We start from the raw sequence: 12,638 nt of genomic DNA on the forward strand, positions 1-12,638 counted from the left end.
TGCTGCTCTTCCAGATGATCCCAGCAGTATGTTGTTGCAAGGGGTAACTTCTACATCTTCTTCCCTCACAAGTGTTATAATAGATACTGTAGCTGTCTACTGCTGCTTTACTCATTGAGGATTAGTCAGGTGTTGGGACAGAAACAATTACTTAAAAAAAAAACCTGGCAATAGTTGCCAAACCTTCTGCTAGAAAAATGCATGGAAATCTTGCTTTGCACAAGCTCCTACTGAAATTTGTTCATGTTTACTTGGCAGGTCTGCTACTAGCATTGAATAGCTAATAAAGTACGAGTTGAAGACTTTCAGTTTGCATAACCCTAAATATTAAAACCGTTGTAATGACGTAGGAAAGCAATGCTATTTTGTATTAGTGTTATTTGTTGACACATTACTCATTCTTGAGTCTTCAGAACATACACTGCTCCTGGTTGTTCTCTTGCCTGTTGAATATTAGGGCTATTATTGCATGCTGCAGTATTGACTGCAGATGGCTTAGCTGTCTGCCATCCTCTGCAGGTTTTAAAGCCTGGTGGTGCTGTAGTGAATGTAGGAAGAGAAAAATGTGAAACCAAAACTTGGAGTAACTAATAATTACAATTTAGCATGTGTGTGAGAGAAGAGGTACAGCTGAGGAGATGTTTGCTATAACACATTGTACATCTGCTCAAAATTAATTAATTCAGGCAATGAAAAACTTTGCACTTCATCATATAGAAGCTCAGACTAATGAAGGTGAGAAGAAATTATGTTGCTGAAAGTGTAGATTAATACTAAGAAAGTAATAATAAAAGATGTGTGTGACGTGCAGGTTACTAAAGCTGAAGGTCAGTCCACAGCATGGTGTCTCCAGTGGAGACGTGACTATAAGGATGTTGCTGTGAACTGGGAAGCCTGGTGTTGCAGTTCTCTCTGCCCTACAAGGAGCTGCATGGATGTACTGGAAGTCTCTCCTGATTGCTGGGGTGTTATGTTGAGTCATAATAATAATTATAGCTCCTGGATGAACCGCTCAGGTCATGGTGTTTAGCTTGTCAAAACATTGGTTCCACATAGTGCAGGCAGATGACTCAGGCAGAATCAAAGGCTGGCATTTGCCATTACACTGAGGATTCAGTGGAGGATTTTTGGTAGATGTCAGTGACAGATGACATGAACTGAATACTGGTGCTAGGAAACTGTTACCCTAAAGAGAAAGATGTCACTGCATTGTTTTAGAATCATAGAATCATTTAGGTTGTAACAACCTCTTAAGGTTATCAAGTCCAACCAATAACCCAGCACTGCCAAGTCCACCACTAAACTATGTGTACAAGTGCCACATCTACTTGTCTTTTAAATAGTTTCAGGGATGGTGACTCTGCTACTTCTCTGGGCAGCCTGTTCCAATGCTTGACACCCCTTTCCATGAAAATTTTTTTCTTAATGTCCAATCTAAACCTCTCTTGATGCAACTTGAGGTTGTTTCTTCTTGTCCTGTCACTTTTTTTGGAGCTTGGAGGGCCTGATCTTATTTCTTCAGACTTGAAAAGATGGTTCTTTTCACAGCAGGTGTCTCAGGGATATTTGATGTGTAGCCCCTCGTATTGAGTGGCTGACCTTTTTTATTATTCTTAAATTGGAAATGAAGCTGTAAATGCTATATGAAATGCATCAGTGCAAATGCATCTTTGAAATTTATAGAGTTGGAGGACTTCGGATACAGAATTTGGATACCATGTTGAGGTAGGCATGCAGTCAGCTACACAGGGTGCAAATTTGAAGAATAACCAATAATATACTGTGTCTCGTGCAACACAAAATTATTGGAGTTTGTGAGCTTCTCATACATGATACTGTGTCTGTTGTTTTGTTTTTCCTGTCTGCACAGGATTAAAAAAAATAGTAGTGGGGGAGGAAGAGATGACTCTTTTAAAGAGTATCAAATATCTGTACACAGAAGTCATTACTTGGTTTACATGGAGCATGGCTTCATTTGGTAATACTTGTAACCAGCAGGAAGAAAACACAATACTTTGCTGAAATATTACTTATAACAGGAAAATGCTGCAGTTGCATATTGCTCTCCCTTTCTACAAATTCTGTCAGGCTGATTTTTCACTGTGCTTGAATTATTGATAAAACATTGTGTGGGAAGGTGCTGCTTACCTGTCTATTCCAGTTATGTTTACTTCCTTATGGAGAGATGGAATGTGAACCTTCTCTGTCTGCGGAGACCAAAGCATTTTTTGGACATGTTTATACTAGAATAAATTTATACTGAACTATATGAAACAACTAGAATTGCCTTTTTGTTTGCCCTGTTTAAACTCCCACCACATAAGCTTAATTATGCATTTTGAGGTGAAGTCTAAAGAATGAAGCTTTTAGGAGCACTCAGAATTCACCTGGTTTTTACTGTAGTGGTTTTGAGATGGTTTTTCATCATTTTTAATAGAAACAGTAGTTATAGCAGTGCTGAGCATATGTGAAAATCCTACCTGTAATGTGCATTTTTATTATATAAAAGATTCATGCCTTCTTTCAAACTGCCTTAGGAGACCAGCTTAACATGGAAAGTATTTTATTGCTTAAGAGATAAACAATTGCAGCAACCAGAACCCAGGAGTGTTTTTAATTTCAATAAAAAACCCCCACCAAAGGTCAACTAGTGCTTCAAAATGTTGGTGCAGAAATCAGAGCAGGGCACTGCCAGCCCACACATCTTTTGCAGCCAAAGTTCTGTTCTAGGTTGTTCTGTATTTTGCGTGTGAGAGCCACTGCATAGCATCTGTTAATACATCATTAAAATTAAACCACACGTACCTGTGGGGGAAGTGGTGGGATGCACTGTGATTACTCATCCCCCCGGGGTGGCCCGATGGGCCATTTGGCCTCCCGACAGCGCCGGCGGTGCAGCGATATGTCACGGTGGCACAAATAGGTTGCCAAGCAGCAGCTGCCTTTGCCAAGCACCTTGTTTGGAGCCGTGACTGCTCCGCACGGCTATTTGTGGCACGGAGTGAAATGCTCAGCAGGCTTGGCTGGCCACCGAGTCGTCTCTGTAAGAGTCCCTGTCTGCCCCTGGCAGCCACCAGCATGGGCAGCCTGACTGGAAAGCTCTCCAGAGAAAGCAGCGTGGAGTGAGGCGGCAGTCATCCTTCAGCAGGGATTAGGCAGTGCAGCTATTTTTGCTATTGTTTACTAAAGCCCTTCTGGTAACTGCAGCAGGACACTTCTCCCTCCCTCTTCTACCTTTCTTTCAGCACCTTCCCTACCACCAGATTTGGCTTCTGAGAAGATCCTCAGTGTGCCAAGACGAGACTGTCTTTTTCTTTCATACTTACCTTTTCTAGTTAAACGCTGAACTTCTCCCTTTTCTCTTCTCCATAACACTGCATCTTTAACAACAGGCTGGTATGTTTTGTCCCATTTCCCAGGGAATGCCCTTGGGAAGCTGCTGTGCTGCAAAACAACCAACCCCTTACATGCTTCTCACTCCCCATGGACAACTTCACTTCAGAGTAGCCTAGAATTCCCTAATGAAAATGCAGTGTATTTTTAACAATGTATTTCAGGTCTTGGCAGCATGCCTCCTGCAAAATGACAGAAAAGAGAAAGATGGCCAGCTGCTCTGGATTTGTGGATTACCAGACCTTCACAGTAGAAGCTGTGTTTTGTTCAGTAGCAGAAAGGCCCTTTTTAAACTCCTGTCAAGCTCCTTTCTTGCTTAATGGAAAACACTGGGAGTCATTCCACCAGCAGCAATGGTAATATGACTGGAGAACCAGGCAGCTTCTACTTATTGCACATATGAGCCCTATGTTTGAAGGACTGCTTCTTGAAAAAGACTAGGAAGATTAAATCAGGCTTTTTGGATGGACATCTTGCTGCACTAACTTGCTGTACTACTTGCTTTGCTACAGCCATGCAGAACATTGCACAGTAGCAAGCTGAAGAAGCAAGCAAATGTTTTCTTGTTGACCAAAGAGGACATGAGACAGCAGAAGTGGCTTCTAGCCACGTTGGTCACCTGTGGATTTCAGGTTACTGCAAGAATTGTAGTAGTCCACCAGGAGAAAAACTTTACGGGGCACTTTTGATTTGCAGCAGCATCTTCCCAGGAGAATTGTCTGTGATCTGGGACAAAATACGGGAAAACAGTTGGGAAATTGTTGAGAAAATAGCGATAAGAGGAAGAGATAGGCTGACTTGCTGTTTCTTATCTTAGTGGCTTTGTGCACCTGCACTAATCCTGGTGAATCAGCATTTTTAGTCCATTGCAGTCAGTCTTGCTGGAGTTTTTTATACCTACAGAAGCTCAGCATTGACCTGTGCACAAAGTGTTGGGAAGCAAGACGAAGAAGCAGAACTGGCATCACTATACCTGCATATCTTTTGGCAGACACTGCTCATTTTCATCACTGGTGCTCCAGAGAATGCAGAAACCTTTTGTTCCAGGACTGCAGTGGTGCTCTGGCAAGATCTTTGTGGCCTAGGGCTACAACCTGAGCATTGCTTCATCTGGAGCTTGCCCCATGACAGATAAAAATAGGGCTTGAGCTGCAGCCAAGCTGTGTCAGTGGTGAGGGTGCAGCCTCCTTAGCCTGTTAGAGCTTGTGACTGCTGGTAGCTCTGGCATAGGATGAATAATCACACCTACAAACAGGAAAATAAGCCAGGTCATGCTGCCTGGCTCCCACCTACACAGGGAAATAGCTTGCCTAGGGGTTGCTCCTTTTTGAGGGGAAGTGAAGGAAAGACACTGACCAAACCCATTCCACAAATTTGTCAGCAAAGCAGCAGTGTAGGACTGTGTTGGCTGAGCTCAGGAAGGCAGCTGCGTGCAAGCTCCGGCCTGCGTGGAGAGGGGTGTGTGGGCTGCTGTACGCTTGCTGAGCAAGCTGTCCCAGCTGCTGGTGAGAGATACGGCCAAAAAACCGTCATCAGCCAGACCCTCTGTAGTAGGTCCTAGGAAGGTACAGGTATATTAAGAGACTAGCCTTGACTAGACCTTCTGTCATATCCTGTGACAGGACAAAAGGAAATGGTCTCACATTGTGCTGTGGGAGGTTTAGATTGGAGATCAGGACAAATTTCTTCACGGAAATGTTGTCAAACACTGGAACAGACTGCCCAGGGAAGTGGTAGAGTCACCATTCCGGGAGGTATTTTAAAGATGTGTAGATGTGACACCTGGGGACATGGTTTAGTGGTGAATGTAGGTAGCAGTGTTAGTTTAATTGTTGGACTCAGTGCTCTTGAGGTCTTTTCCAACCTAAATGATTCTGTGATTCTCTGATCTTCTAGTTCTAGTTTCTCTACTTGTTTCCATTGCTCGTCTCCTTCTTGTAATCCTCTGCTTTCACATGCCCTGTCAAAGTCTAGCAGATTCTTCAGATACCTGCGTGCTGTGTGTCATGAGCACAAAGTGCATGCAGTTCTGCAGTTCAACTGATTGCTAACAAGGCTGAGCCAGTTAGTTAGTTACTCAGGAGGGCTTCCCAAAAGCCTTCCTTTTCTGCAGTTAGAAAGTGCAAGAAGCTGAGTATCCCTCGTCTGCCACAAGCACTGTGCTTCAAACAGGGAGAGCTTGAAGGAATGTAATTATTAGCTGCAAATCCTATTTCAGTTAGTTTTTTTACATTGGATAGTTGTTCTAAATGCAGCGCATCACTGGAAATAAAGCTTTGGTTTTCCTCCTTCATACATTGTCCATTATGGCATGCCTGTCAGCTTAGTTAATGGCCTGAGAAGCACAACAGAAATCAAATTATCTGTCTGTACCTTTCCCTTGTCTGAAGTACTGACAAGAGGAAAGACACCTATAGATAAATTCAGCACATATGACTTAGAAGACACAAGTGGAGCATTAAAGGCCATTTTTACAAGGTAATTAACATACTCTAGCATTAAAGCAATATTTACCTGGAGACAGGAGTCTTCTCTTCCTGCTTTCCACTGCTGCTTTGCCCATGATAAAATATTGTTAGAATCTGCCTCCACCCCTGTCCTGGGCTGATGTCATGAAGCCGCTTTATTCCTTAGCCATCCGCTCACTGCCCAAGGCCGCTGTGCCTCTAAGACGGCCCCGGCCCGGAGCCGCGGGCCCGAGTGCGGGGCAGTTCAGCGGGGCCCGGCGGCTCGGGGGGGCTCGGCGGGGCTCGGGAGCGAGTGCGCCGGGAGCGCTGTGCTGCTTTCTGGTTCCCTTTGTGTTCCAGCTAGCTGGGAAAGGTTCTGTTGGGGTTTTTTTCTTGTTCTTTTTGCCCTTCCCTTCCCCTTGCCTCATTGACTCCCTTCCCTCCTCGCCGGTCCGGGGAGCCTGCGGGGTGGCCCCGGCTGGTCTGAGCCCGGGTGTCTGTTCCCTCTCCGGGAATTTGCTGTATTTTGAGTTTGGTTGGGTTTTTTTTTAATCCTGTTCTACCCTGTTTTGTTCGAGTTAATAAACAGTTTGGTTTCTTTTTCCCACTTTCACTCCTTGTGACCCATTTGTCTCATTGAAGGAGGAAATGGAGGAGCACTCATTCTGGAGTGTTTCCTCCTGAAATTTTGTCTCAAAAACCGAAACAACCCCCCTCAGCAGAAAGAAGCTGCAGACGAGTTTGGGGGTGACCTTATTTGCTCACATAGGGTACTCACACCACAGCTCTGCTGGGCAGCTTCTGTCAGCAGCCAGCAGCAAAGACTCTTTCCAGCATGCGAGTTTACATAAGGGCCTGGCAGGGGAGTGTTCTCCTCTGTGCACAGCCAGCCTCAGTAAATCTCAGCGTGACAGGCTCACAGCCCCACCACTGAACTTTTAACTTGAAGCTCTAGGAGGGCGCTGAGTAGCTCCAGCTACATGACACGGAGCTGTTAAAGTAAATCACTTTGCTGGGAACAAGGGGAAATCCAGCATACTGTTTTTCAGACTTTGCCTACAGCTTCTTTGCAGTATAAGCATAGAATACATACACCCAGGAAAGCAATCGGAGCGAGATGGACTTCCAGCGCAGAGCTCAGCCGTACCCCATCCCAGAGGATGAAGAGGTTGCGTACAAGGTCACTCCTGATGCTCACAACTCTGCAGGAAATGAAGGCGAGAAACCAGTGTCAAAATTGCAACGTAGGCACAGTGAAATAAAACTCTACAAAGAGTTCTGTGACTTTTATGCAAGATTGTAAGTTCATTCTGTTCAGCTTTGGGGTGTAACTCCAGTGACATTACTGGTGTATTGTACATAATGTATTTTATGATCTGAGATCTGAGCAGGCTGTGCAAGCTGTTCTCTCATCCAACCTTTGCAACTGTTCTGCTTGAAACATTGCCAGTTGTAACTGTCAACTAAAATTTGAATTATTTTAAATTTCATCATTAATTGCATCAGAAATTTTTATCAGCAGTAAAACTGGGGTTGGAAATTGTAAAGTAGTCTCTCTGCCTTCAGGTTGTTTGCTAGTTATTCTGGGCAAATGGATAAACCGCTTCATTAATGCAGAAGTATTACATACTTCACTTGTTTTACATATATGATGTGTTTGAAAGTGAAGCACGTTTTCCTGAAGAGGAAAACTTTGTTTTCATTTGGTTTTGAACTTTGTTTCATGTTTTTGCTTGGATTATACTTCATGTATAGCAGTACTTAACATCCTTAATGCTCGAGCACTGTTGAAGTGATGATGAAAGATCCCAGTTTCTCTTGTGATTATTCTTCATTTAGATTGATAAGGAGGATGGGGAAATTGACTGAGGTTTTGCCTCAGAGAAAGCATACACAGTCCATGAAGACCATTGGCGAGCTTTATAGTTGATCACTCCTTATGTGTATAGTCACTGCAGTTTGTCCATAGGTCTGTCTGTTATGTATGGGTTAGACCATCCTGCAGCCCATCTTCATATGAAATTTGCCCACTTGTTTCACTGTGAGGGCAGTGGATATTTGGATTGCAGTTACTGTTTTCCTTATCTGCAAAGATCAAGAGAGAGAAAAAAAAAGTGCCAGCTAATAATAACATGTCAGATGTGACCTTGCGTAGGGCTCTTCTGTGAGACAGTGTAAGAAATAGATAAAACACATTCCATTTTGAACCACATGCTAGGTATTTGCTTGCTCCCTTGGAGGGTGTGCAGGGAATGAATTCAATTCCTATTGAACATGGTGGGAGCTCTTGAAGGGATAAGAAGGAAGGCTTGGCATCGTGCAGAGGACTGCATGCTCTGCACTTAGAAGCACAGCATGATAGCTATATCAAAATGTATGCATGCATGCACATGTGTTTAAAATAATGTCACTTGTCTAATAACCTTCCAGATAGATGTTTGAGTCAGTGGTTTTGTCAGCTGAGATCAGATTGTAATGAAACTAGACCATTGCCCTATATTTGCTCTCTGCTACCACATGGTATTAGGGCAGAGAGGTGATCCTGGAAGGCATCGCTTTGGGAGTCTAGATATGAGTAAGAAAATGTTTGCAAAGGAAAAATCTAAAGAACCTTTTTCTGGCCTTAATTAACTGAAACACAGCTGTACTATCTTCTGCAGAAGTGGACAGCTACCACACTGCCAATTCTTTTGGTCCTGTGCCTTTGAGAAGCAGCCAAGGTTGCTGTTTCAGTATTTCTTTGCATCCCTGGTATGGGTTTGCCAGCTTGTGTTGGCCTGTGTGTGGGTTGCGGTGGGTCAGCCAGAGCATTACATCCTCCCCCTTGGCCCTGGAGTGGGCTATGAGCTGGTACATCATGAGCTGAGCTCCCTGAGATAAATCCTAACAAGCCAATCAAAAATCCCATGACTTCAAACTAAATTTGTAAAATAACTTCAAGTTATGCAGAGCTCGTTTAAAGGATAATTATTTAACTATTCTGGTTTTTTTCATTAATATCTGCCAGACTAGATCCCGCACATTCTTTCACATTGTTTATTTAGAGCTCTGAACTAATGCTGTTATACGTATATTTTAGAATTAGGAATTGGTTTACAATTAATAATTTATGTTTTCTTATGTGATGCCAGTTCTCAATCATTGCTAATAATTGCCCTTGTTTCCAGTAATTTTAATGTATTTCATAATTCTTATAGTACTTTGAATTGCCTGTCTTTTTTAACCATAAAAAGCCTGTAAATGTGTCCGTAGTGTCAACATTTCTGTTTGGGGTTTTTAATTAATTAGAGCACATCGCAGGGATTTTGTTTCTAAAGAGTTAGGGAGCAGGGAGAAGTGGTTAGTTTTACTTTTGAGGAGATGCCACAAGCCATGAAGTTCATTGAAAAACTTGTGTTGAGCAGCTTAGCATTAGGTTGATGTAGTTTGGCCTGGTGTGGGGATGGGGGACCACCAACAACTGGTGTTGTTGTGTATTTAGGCTAATTTTCTCTTTCTTTTTTTATTTTTTTAATGCCAGCAACATGGCGAACGCACTCGCAAATGCCATCTGTGAGCGCTGCAGGGGGGGCTTTGCCCCTGACGAGAAAATTGTCAACAGCAATGGTGAGCTGTACCATGAGCAGTGCTTCGTCTGCGCCCAGTGCTTTCAGCAGTTCCCTGAAGGGCTCTTCTACGAGGTAAGCAGGACCCCTCCTGTCACCGTACCCCCTCTTGAGCCTTCATTCCCATAGCAGAAGTAGCTACAGGCAGACAGATAGCTTAGAAAGTCCCATGGGAGGATTTGGGCTCTGAAAGAGTATGCCCAGTAAAGGGAGAAAAAAGCCAGAAGCATTTCTGTACTAATTTGGAGGATATCAATGTATATAACCTTTTTTAAATGTGGAGCCTAATGTTATCAGCACTGACAGAAAAACTGCTGGAGGTATTTTTCTCAGTGCAGATTTTTTTCCCTGAAATTCGTGAATCTGGTGTATCATACCAGAAATACAGAGAAAACATACTTCTTAGAGGAGAAAGTGATATAGAGGGAAACTCCAGCATTCTGTGGTCCATAGGAGGTTTATTGCTGAGCTGAGTGAGTCCAGCTTGGCATGGAAAAAGAGATGATCTGTATGTCAGCATGCTGAGATCCAAACCAGGCAGGGCCAGTGTAAGATCAACTCTTAAGTTTAACAGTCCAGAGCATTCAAAATTATCAGTTCTTAACACACTTTCACAGGTTAAAACCTGATCGCATTCATATTTCTCAGCTCCAGGTCGATTGGCCTTGTCTCAGTAGGGTATTTTGGTATGGGTATCATTTTCTTTTACATTCCCCTATCATGGGGATTCAGAGTGTGGCTCAGCACAAAGTGACTTTAGTGAAAGCTCTAGACTGGTTTATAAAATACAAAGTGGTCTAGGGAACAATAGGTGGTATGAGACAGGGAATTACTGTCAGAGATAAGGCCCTGCTCAAGTAGCTTACAGTCCAGCTTCAGGTAGCAGTTACAGGATTTGTGTCATACGATGATCTGAAAAGGAAAATGAGCAGAGTGTAAAAGGAACAATCCTGTGCTCTCACATACAGGTGTCATGCTTTGGCAAGAGCACAATAGTTTATCTTCCATAGAAGCATTTCTAATTTTACAGAGCCAGTTATGTGGTGATGAGGAGAGGCTGAGGGAAGAGTGTGGATCGCAAAAGAGCCTGGCTAAGGGGATTCCTGGGGATTTGCTTTTTCTCACCTTGTTTGAGGATCAAAAGGCTCTAGGGATAGTGCTACATAAATTGTAGTAAATCAGCCTGTAGTGTTCCATAACGCATCAAAAGGTGATCTGCAAGGTAGAATTAATTAAATATAAACAAAAGAACACCCCCTAGATACTTAACAAGTGGCATTACAATTGTTAATATATACTGAGCTGACTCGGTAAAGAGTCCATCCTGACATGTTAAGACCTGAGGCAAATGTAAAATGATATGAATGTTTCAAAATTAAAATATTTGTAATTATGTTAATAAAAATGTCTTAAACCAATAAAATGTATTTTCTCTAAATAATGAATACTTTATTAATTCTTTTTCTGACTCAAAAAACAATGAGATATTCCAGGGACCTCTTTCAGAAAGTTGAATGGTCCTTAAAGGTAAGTTTCAGAAATCGTCCTCTAGGCAGCCTATATCCCCTAAGGGAGACTGCAGCAGAAAAAGTCCTACTTTTGGACCTAGTTCAGGAATGTTACAATCTCTCTGTGTTGCTCATGGGTGGCCATACCTGAATCTCTGTTGCAGAGGCAAGTATCGTAGTGATGCTTAGATATATTGGATGTAGGCATTTTGCTTCCTACTGCTACCTTGTTAACACTTACATTCATGATGATTGGTCTTTGACACATGCTGCTCTCAAAGACAGTAAGTCAGAAGTGGAGTGCCAGTAGGTTATCGCAGGAATGAAAATAACACTGTGTGCTAAATGTTTGAGCTGGGCGTGTTCAGACTCAAGAAGAGACAATTGAGAGGGGACCTCATCAACATATATAGTTACCTGAAGGGATGGTGTCGAAGGAGGGAGCCAGGCCCTGCCTGGTGGTGCCAAGCAACAGGACAAGAGGTAATGGGTAGAAACTGATGCACAGGAAGTTCTACCTGATCATGGGAAAGAACTTCTTTACTGTGCAGTGGTACAGGCTGCCCAGAGAGGTTGTGAAGTCTCCCTCACTGGAGATATTTAAGAATCATCTAGATGCAATTCTGTGCAGTATGTTCTAGGATGACCTTGCTTGAGCAGGGAGGTTGGACCAGATGACCCCACCTCCAACCTGACCCATTCTGTGATTCTGTGGGAGGAAGGAAAGTCCTGAGCAGGTAGAAGGTGGGCTTAGGTTGGTGAATGCTCAGGAGTGGCTGACAGTGCTCAGAGGACTTGAGATAATCTGTTTCACTGTCAAGAAAAACACTGACTGGAGAAGACAGGCAGAAAGGACATCTTCCTCAGACCGGTTTAATGCAGTCTTTGAGAAGATGGATGTGTTTGGAGGTGTGGCCAGGTAATGTGTTTTTCTGAGCAGGTTCCCGTGGGTAAATGCAGGCATTTGTTGGTTGCCCAGAATGAGTTTGTGTTTATTCTGTGCCTGGTTTAGCTAAGCTAGTATTTCTTGGAAATTATTTCCAGCTCTTAGCAATTAAGAAGACAAATACTGTTCCCCTGCCTATTGCAAGCCTTGCAGAGCTCCCCCACTTAGTCATTAAGCTGCTTATCACATTTGCCGTCACACACTGCCACGATAAGCTTTCACGCTGTGTTCCATGGGTGGGGTTGGAACTGGTCAGGTCTCGTGTGCTGCAGGACTTGTCTCTGGGCTGCCTGGCAGGCACCCTGATCAGCACAGCTCGCTGTGGTCTGGCTCTGGAGCCAAGTCGCTCACAGGCACAAGTGGTGCCCGTCCACAGCTTAGAGTCTGCACAGCATCCAGGAGTTTTGTGGATGTCCTCATTAACCTGTGTTAGGAATGATAGTATGGATTCCTGAGAGCTAATGTGAAATTAGCCCAGAAATTGTGGGTAGGGCATATTTGATTTGTGTTCCAGTTTGCTCCGTAACATCATTTTAGCAAGTTTTTTTATGCACTCAATCTAAACAAAAGTTAACACAAGCACATTCCAGCAGAGTTACCATCTCCATCCTTTGCTGTTAGGTGTGAAGTGGTAGCAGTTCTGGTCTGCTTTTACTCCAGCACCTGGAAGGTGTGTATTCCCTAGAGCTGCTGTTGTAGAGCCTCTCTACAGGTAGCTGTGCACAGTCCTATACTAATG

General features: G+C 43.4%; 1 protein-coding gene across 7 annotated transcripts in view; it reads left to right on the top strand.

Annotated features, from left to right (window-relative positions):
- Nucleotides 1-12,638, top strand: part of LIMS1 (LIM zinc finger domain containing 1) — a 67,431-nt gene that overhangs the window by 41,380 nt on the left and 13,413 nt on the right. For 4 of the 7 annotated variants that reach the window (XM_032100451.1, XM_032100452.1, XM_032100449.1 and 1 more), the window contains exon 2: nucleotides 9,361-9,520. In XM_032100451.1, coding sequence (XP_031956342.1) covers nucleotides 9,365-9,520 — 156 coding nt within the window. In that variant the 5' untranslated portion in view covers nucleotides 9,361-9,364. Of the gene's footprint in view, nucleotides 1-6,801; nucleotides 7,140-9,360; nucleotides 9,521-12,638 lie in introns of those variants that run through there. The other 3 variants (XM_032100446.1, XM_032100447.1, XM_032100448.1) reach the window with 2 other exon arrangements.

Source organism: Corvus moneduloides, chromosome 2 (assembly GCF_009650955.1).
Source record: "Corvus moneduloides isolate bCorMon1 chromosome 2, bCorMon1.pri, whole genome shotgun sequence".
Taxonomy (NCBI): domain Eukaryota; kingdom Metazoa; phylum Chordata; class Aves; order Passeriformes; family Corvidae; genus Corvus; species Corvus moneduloides.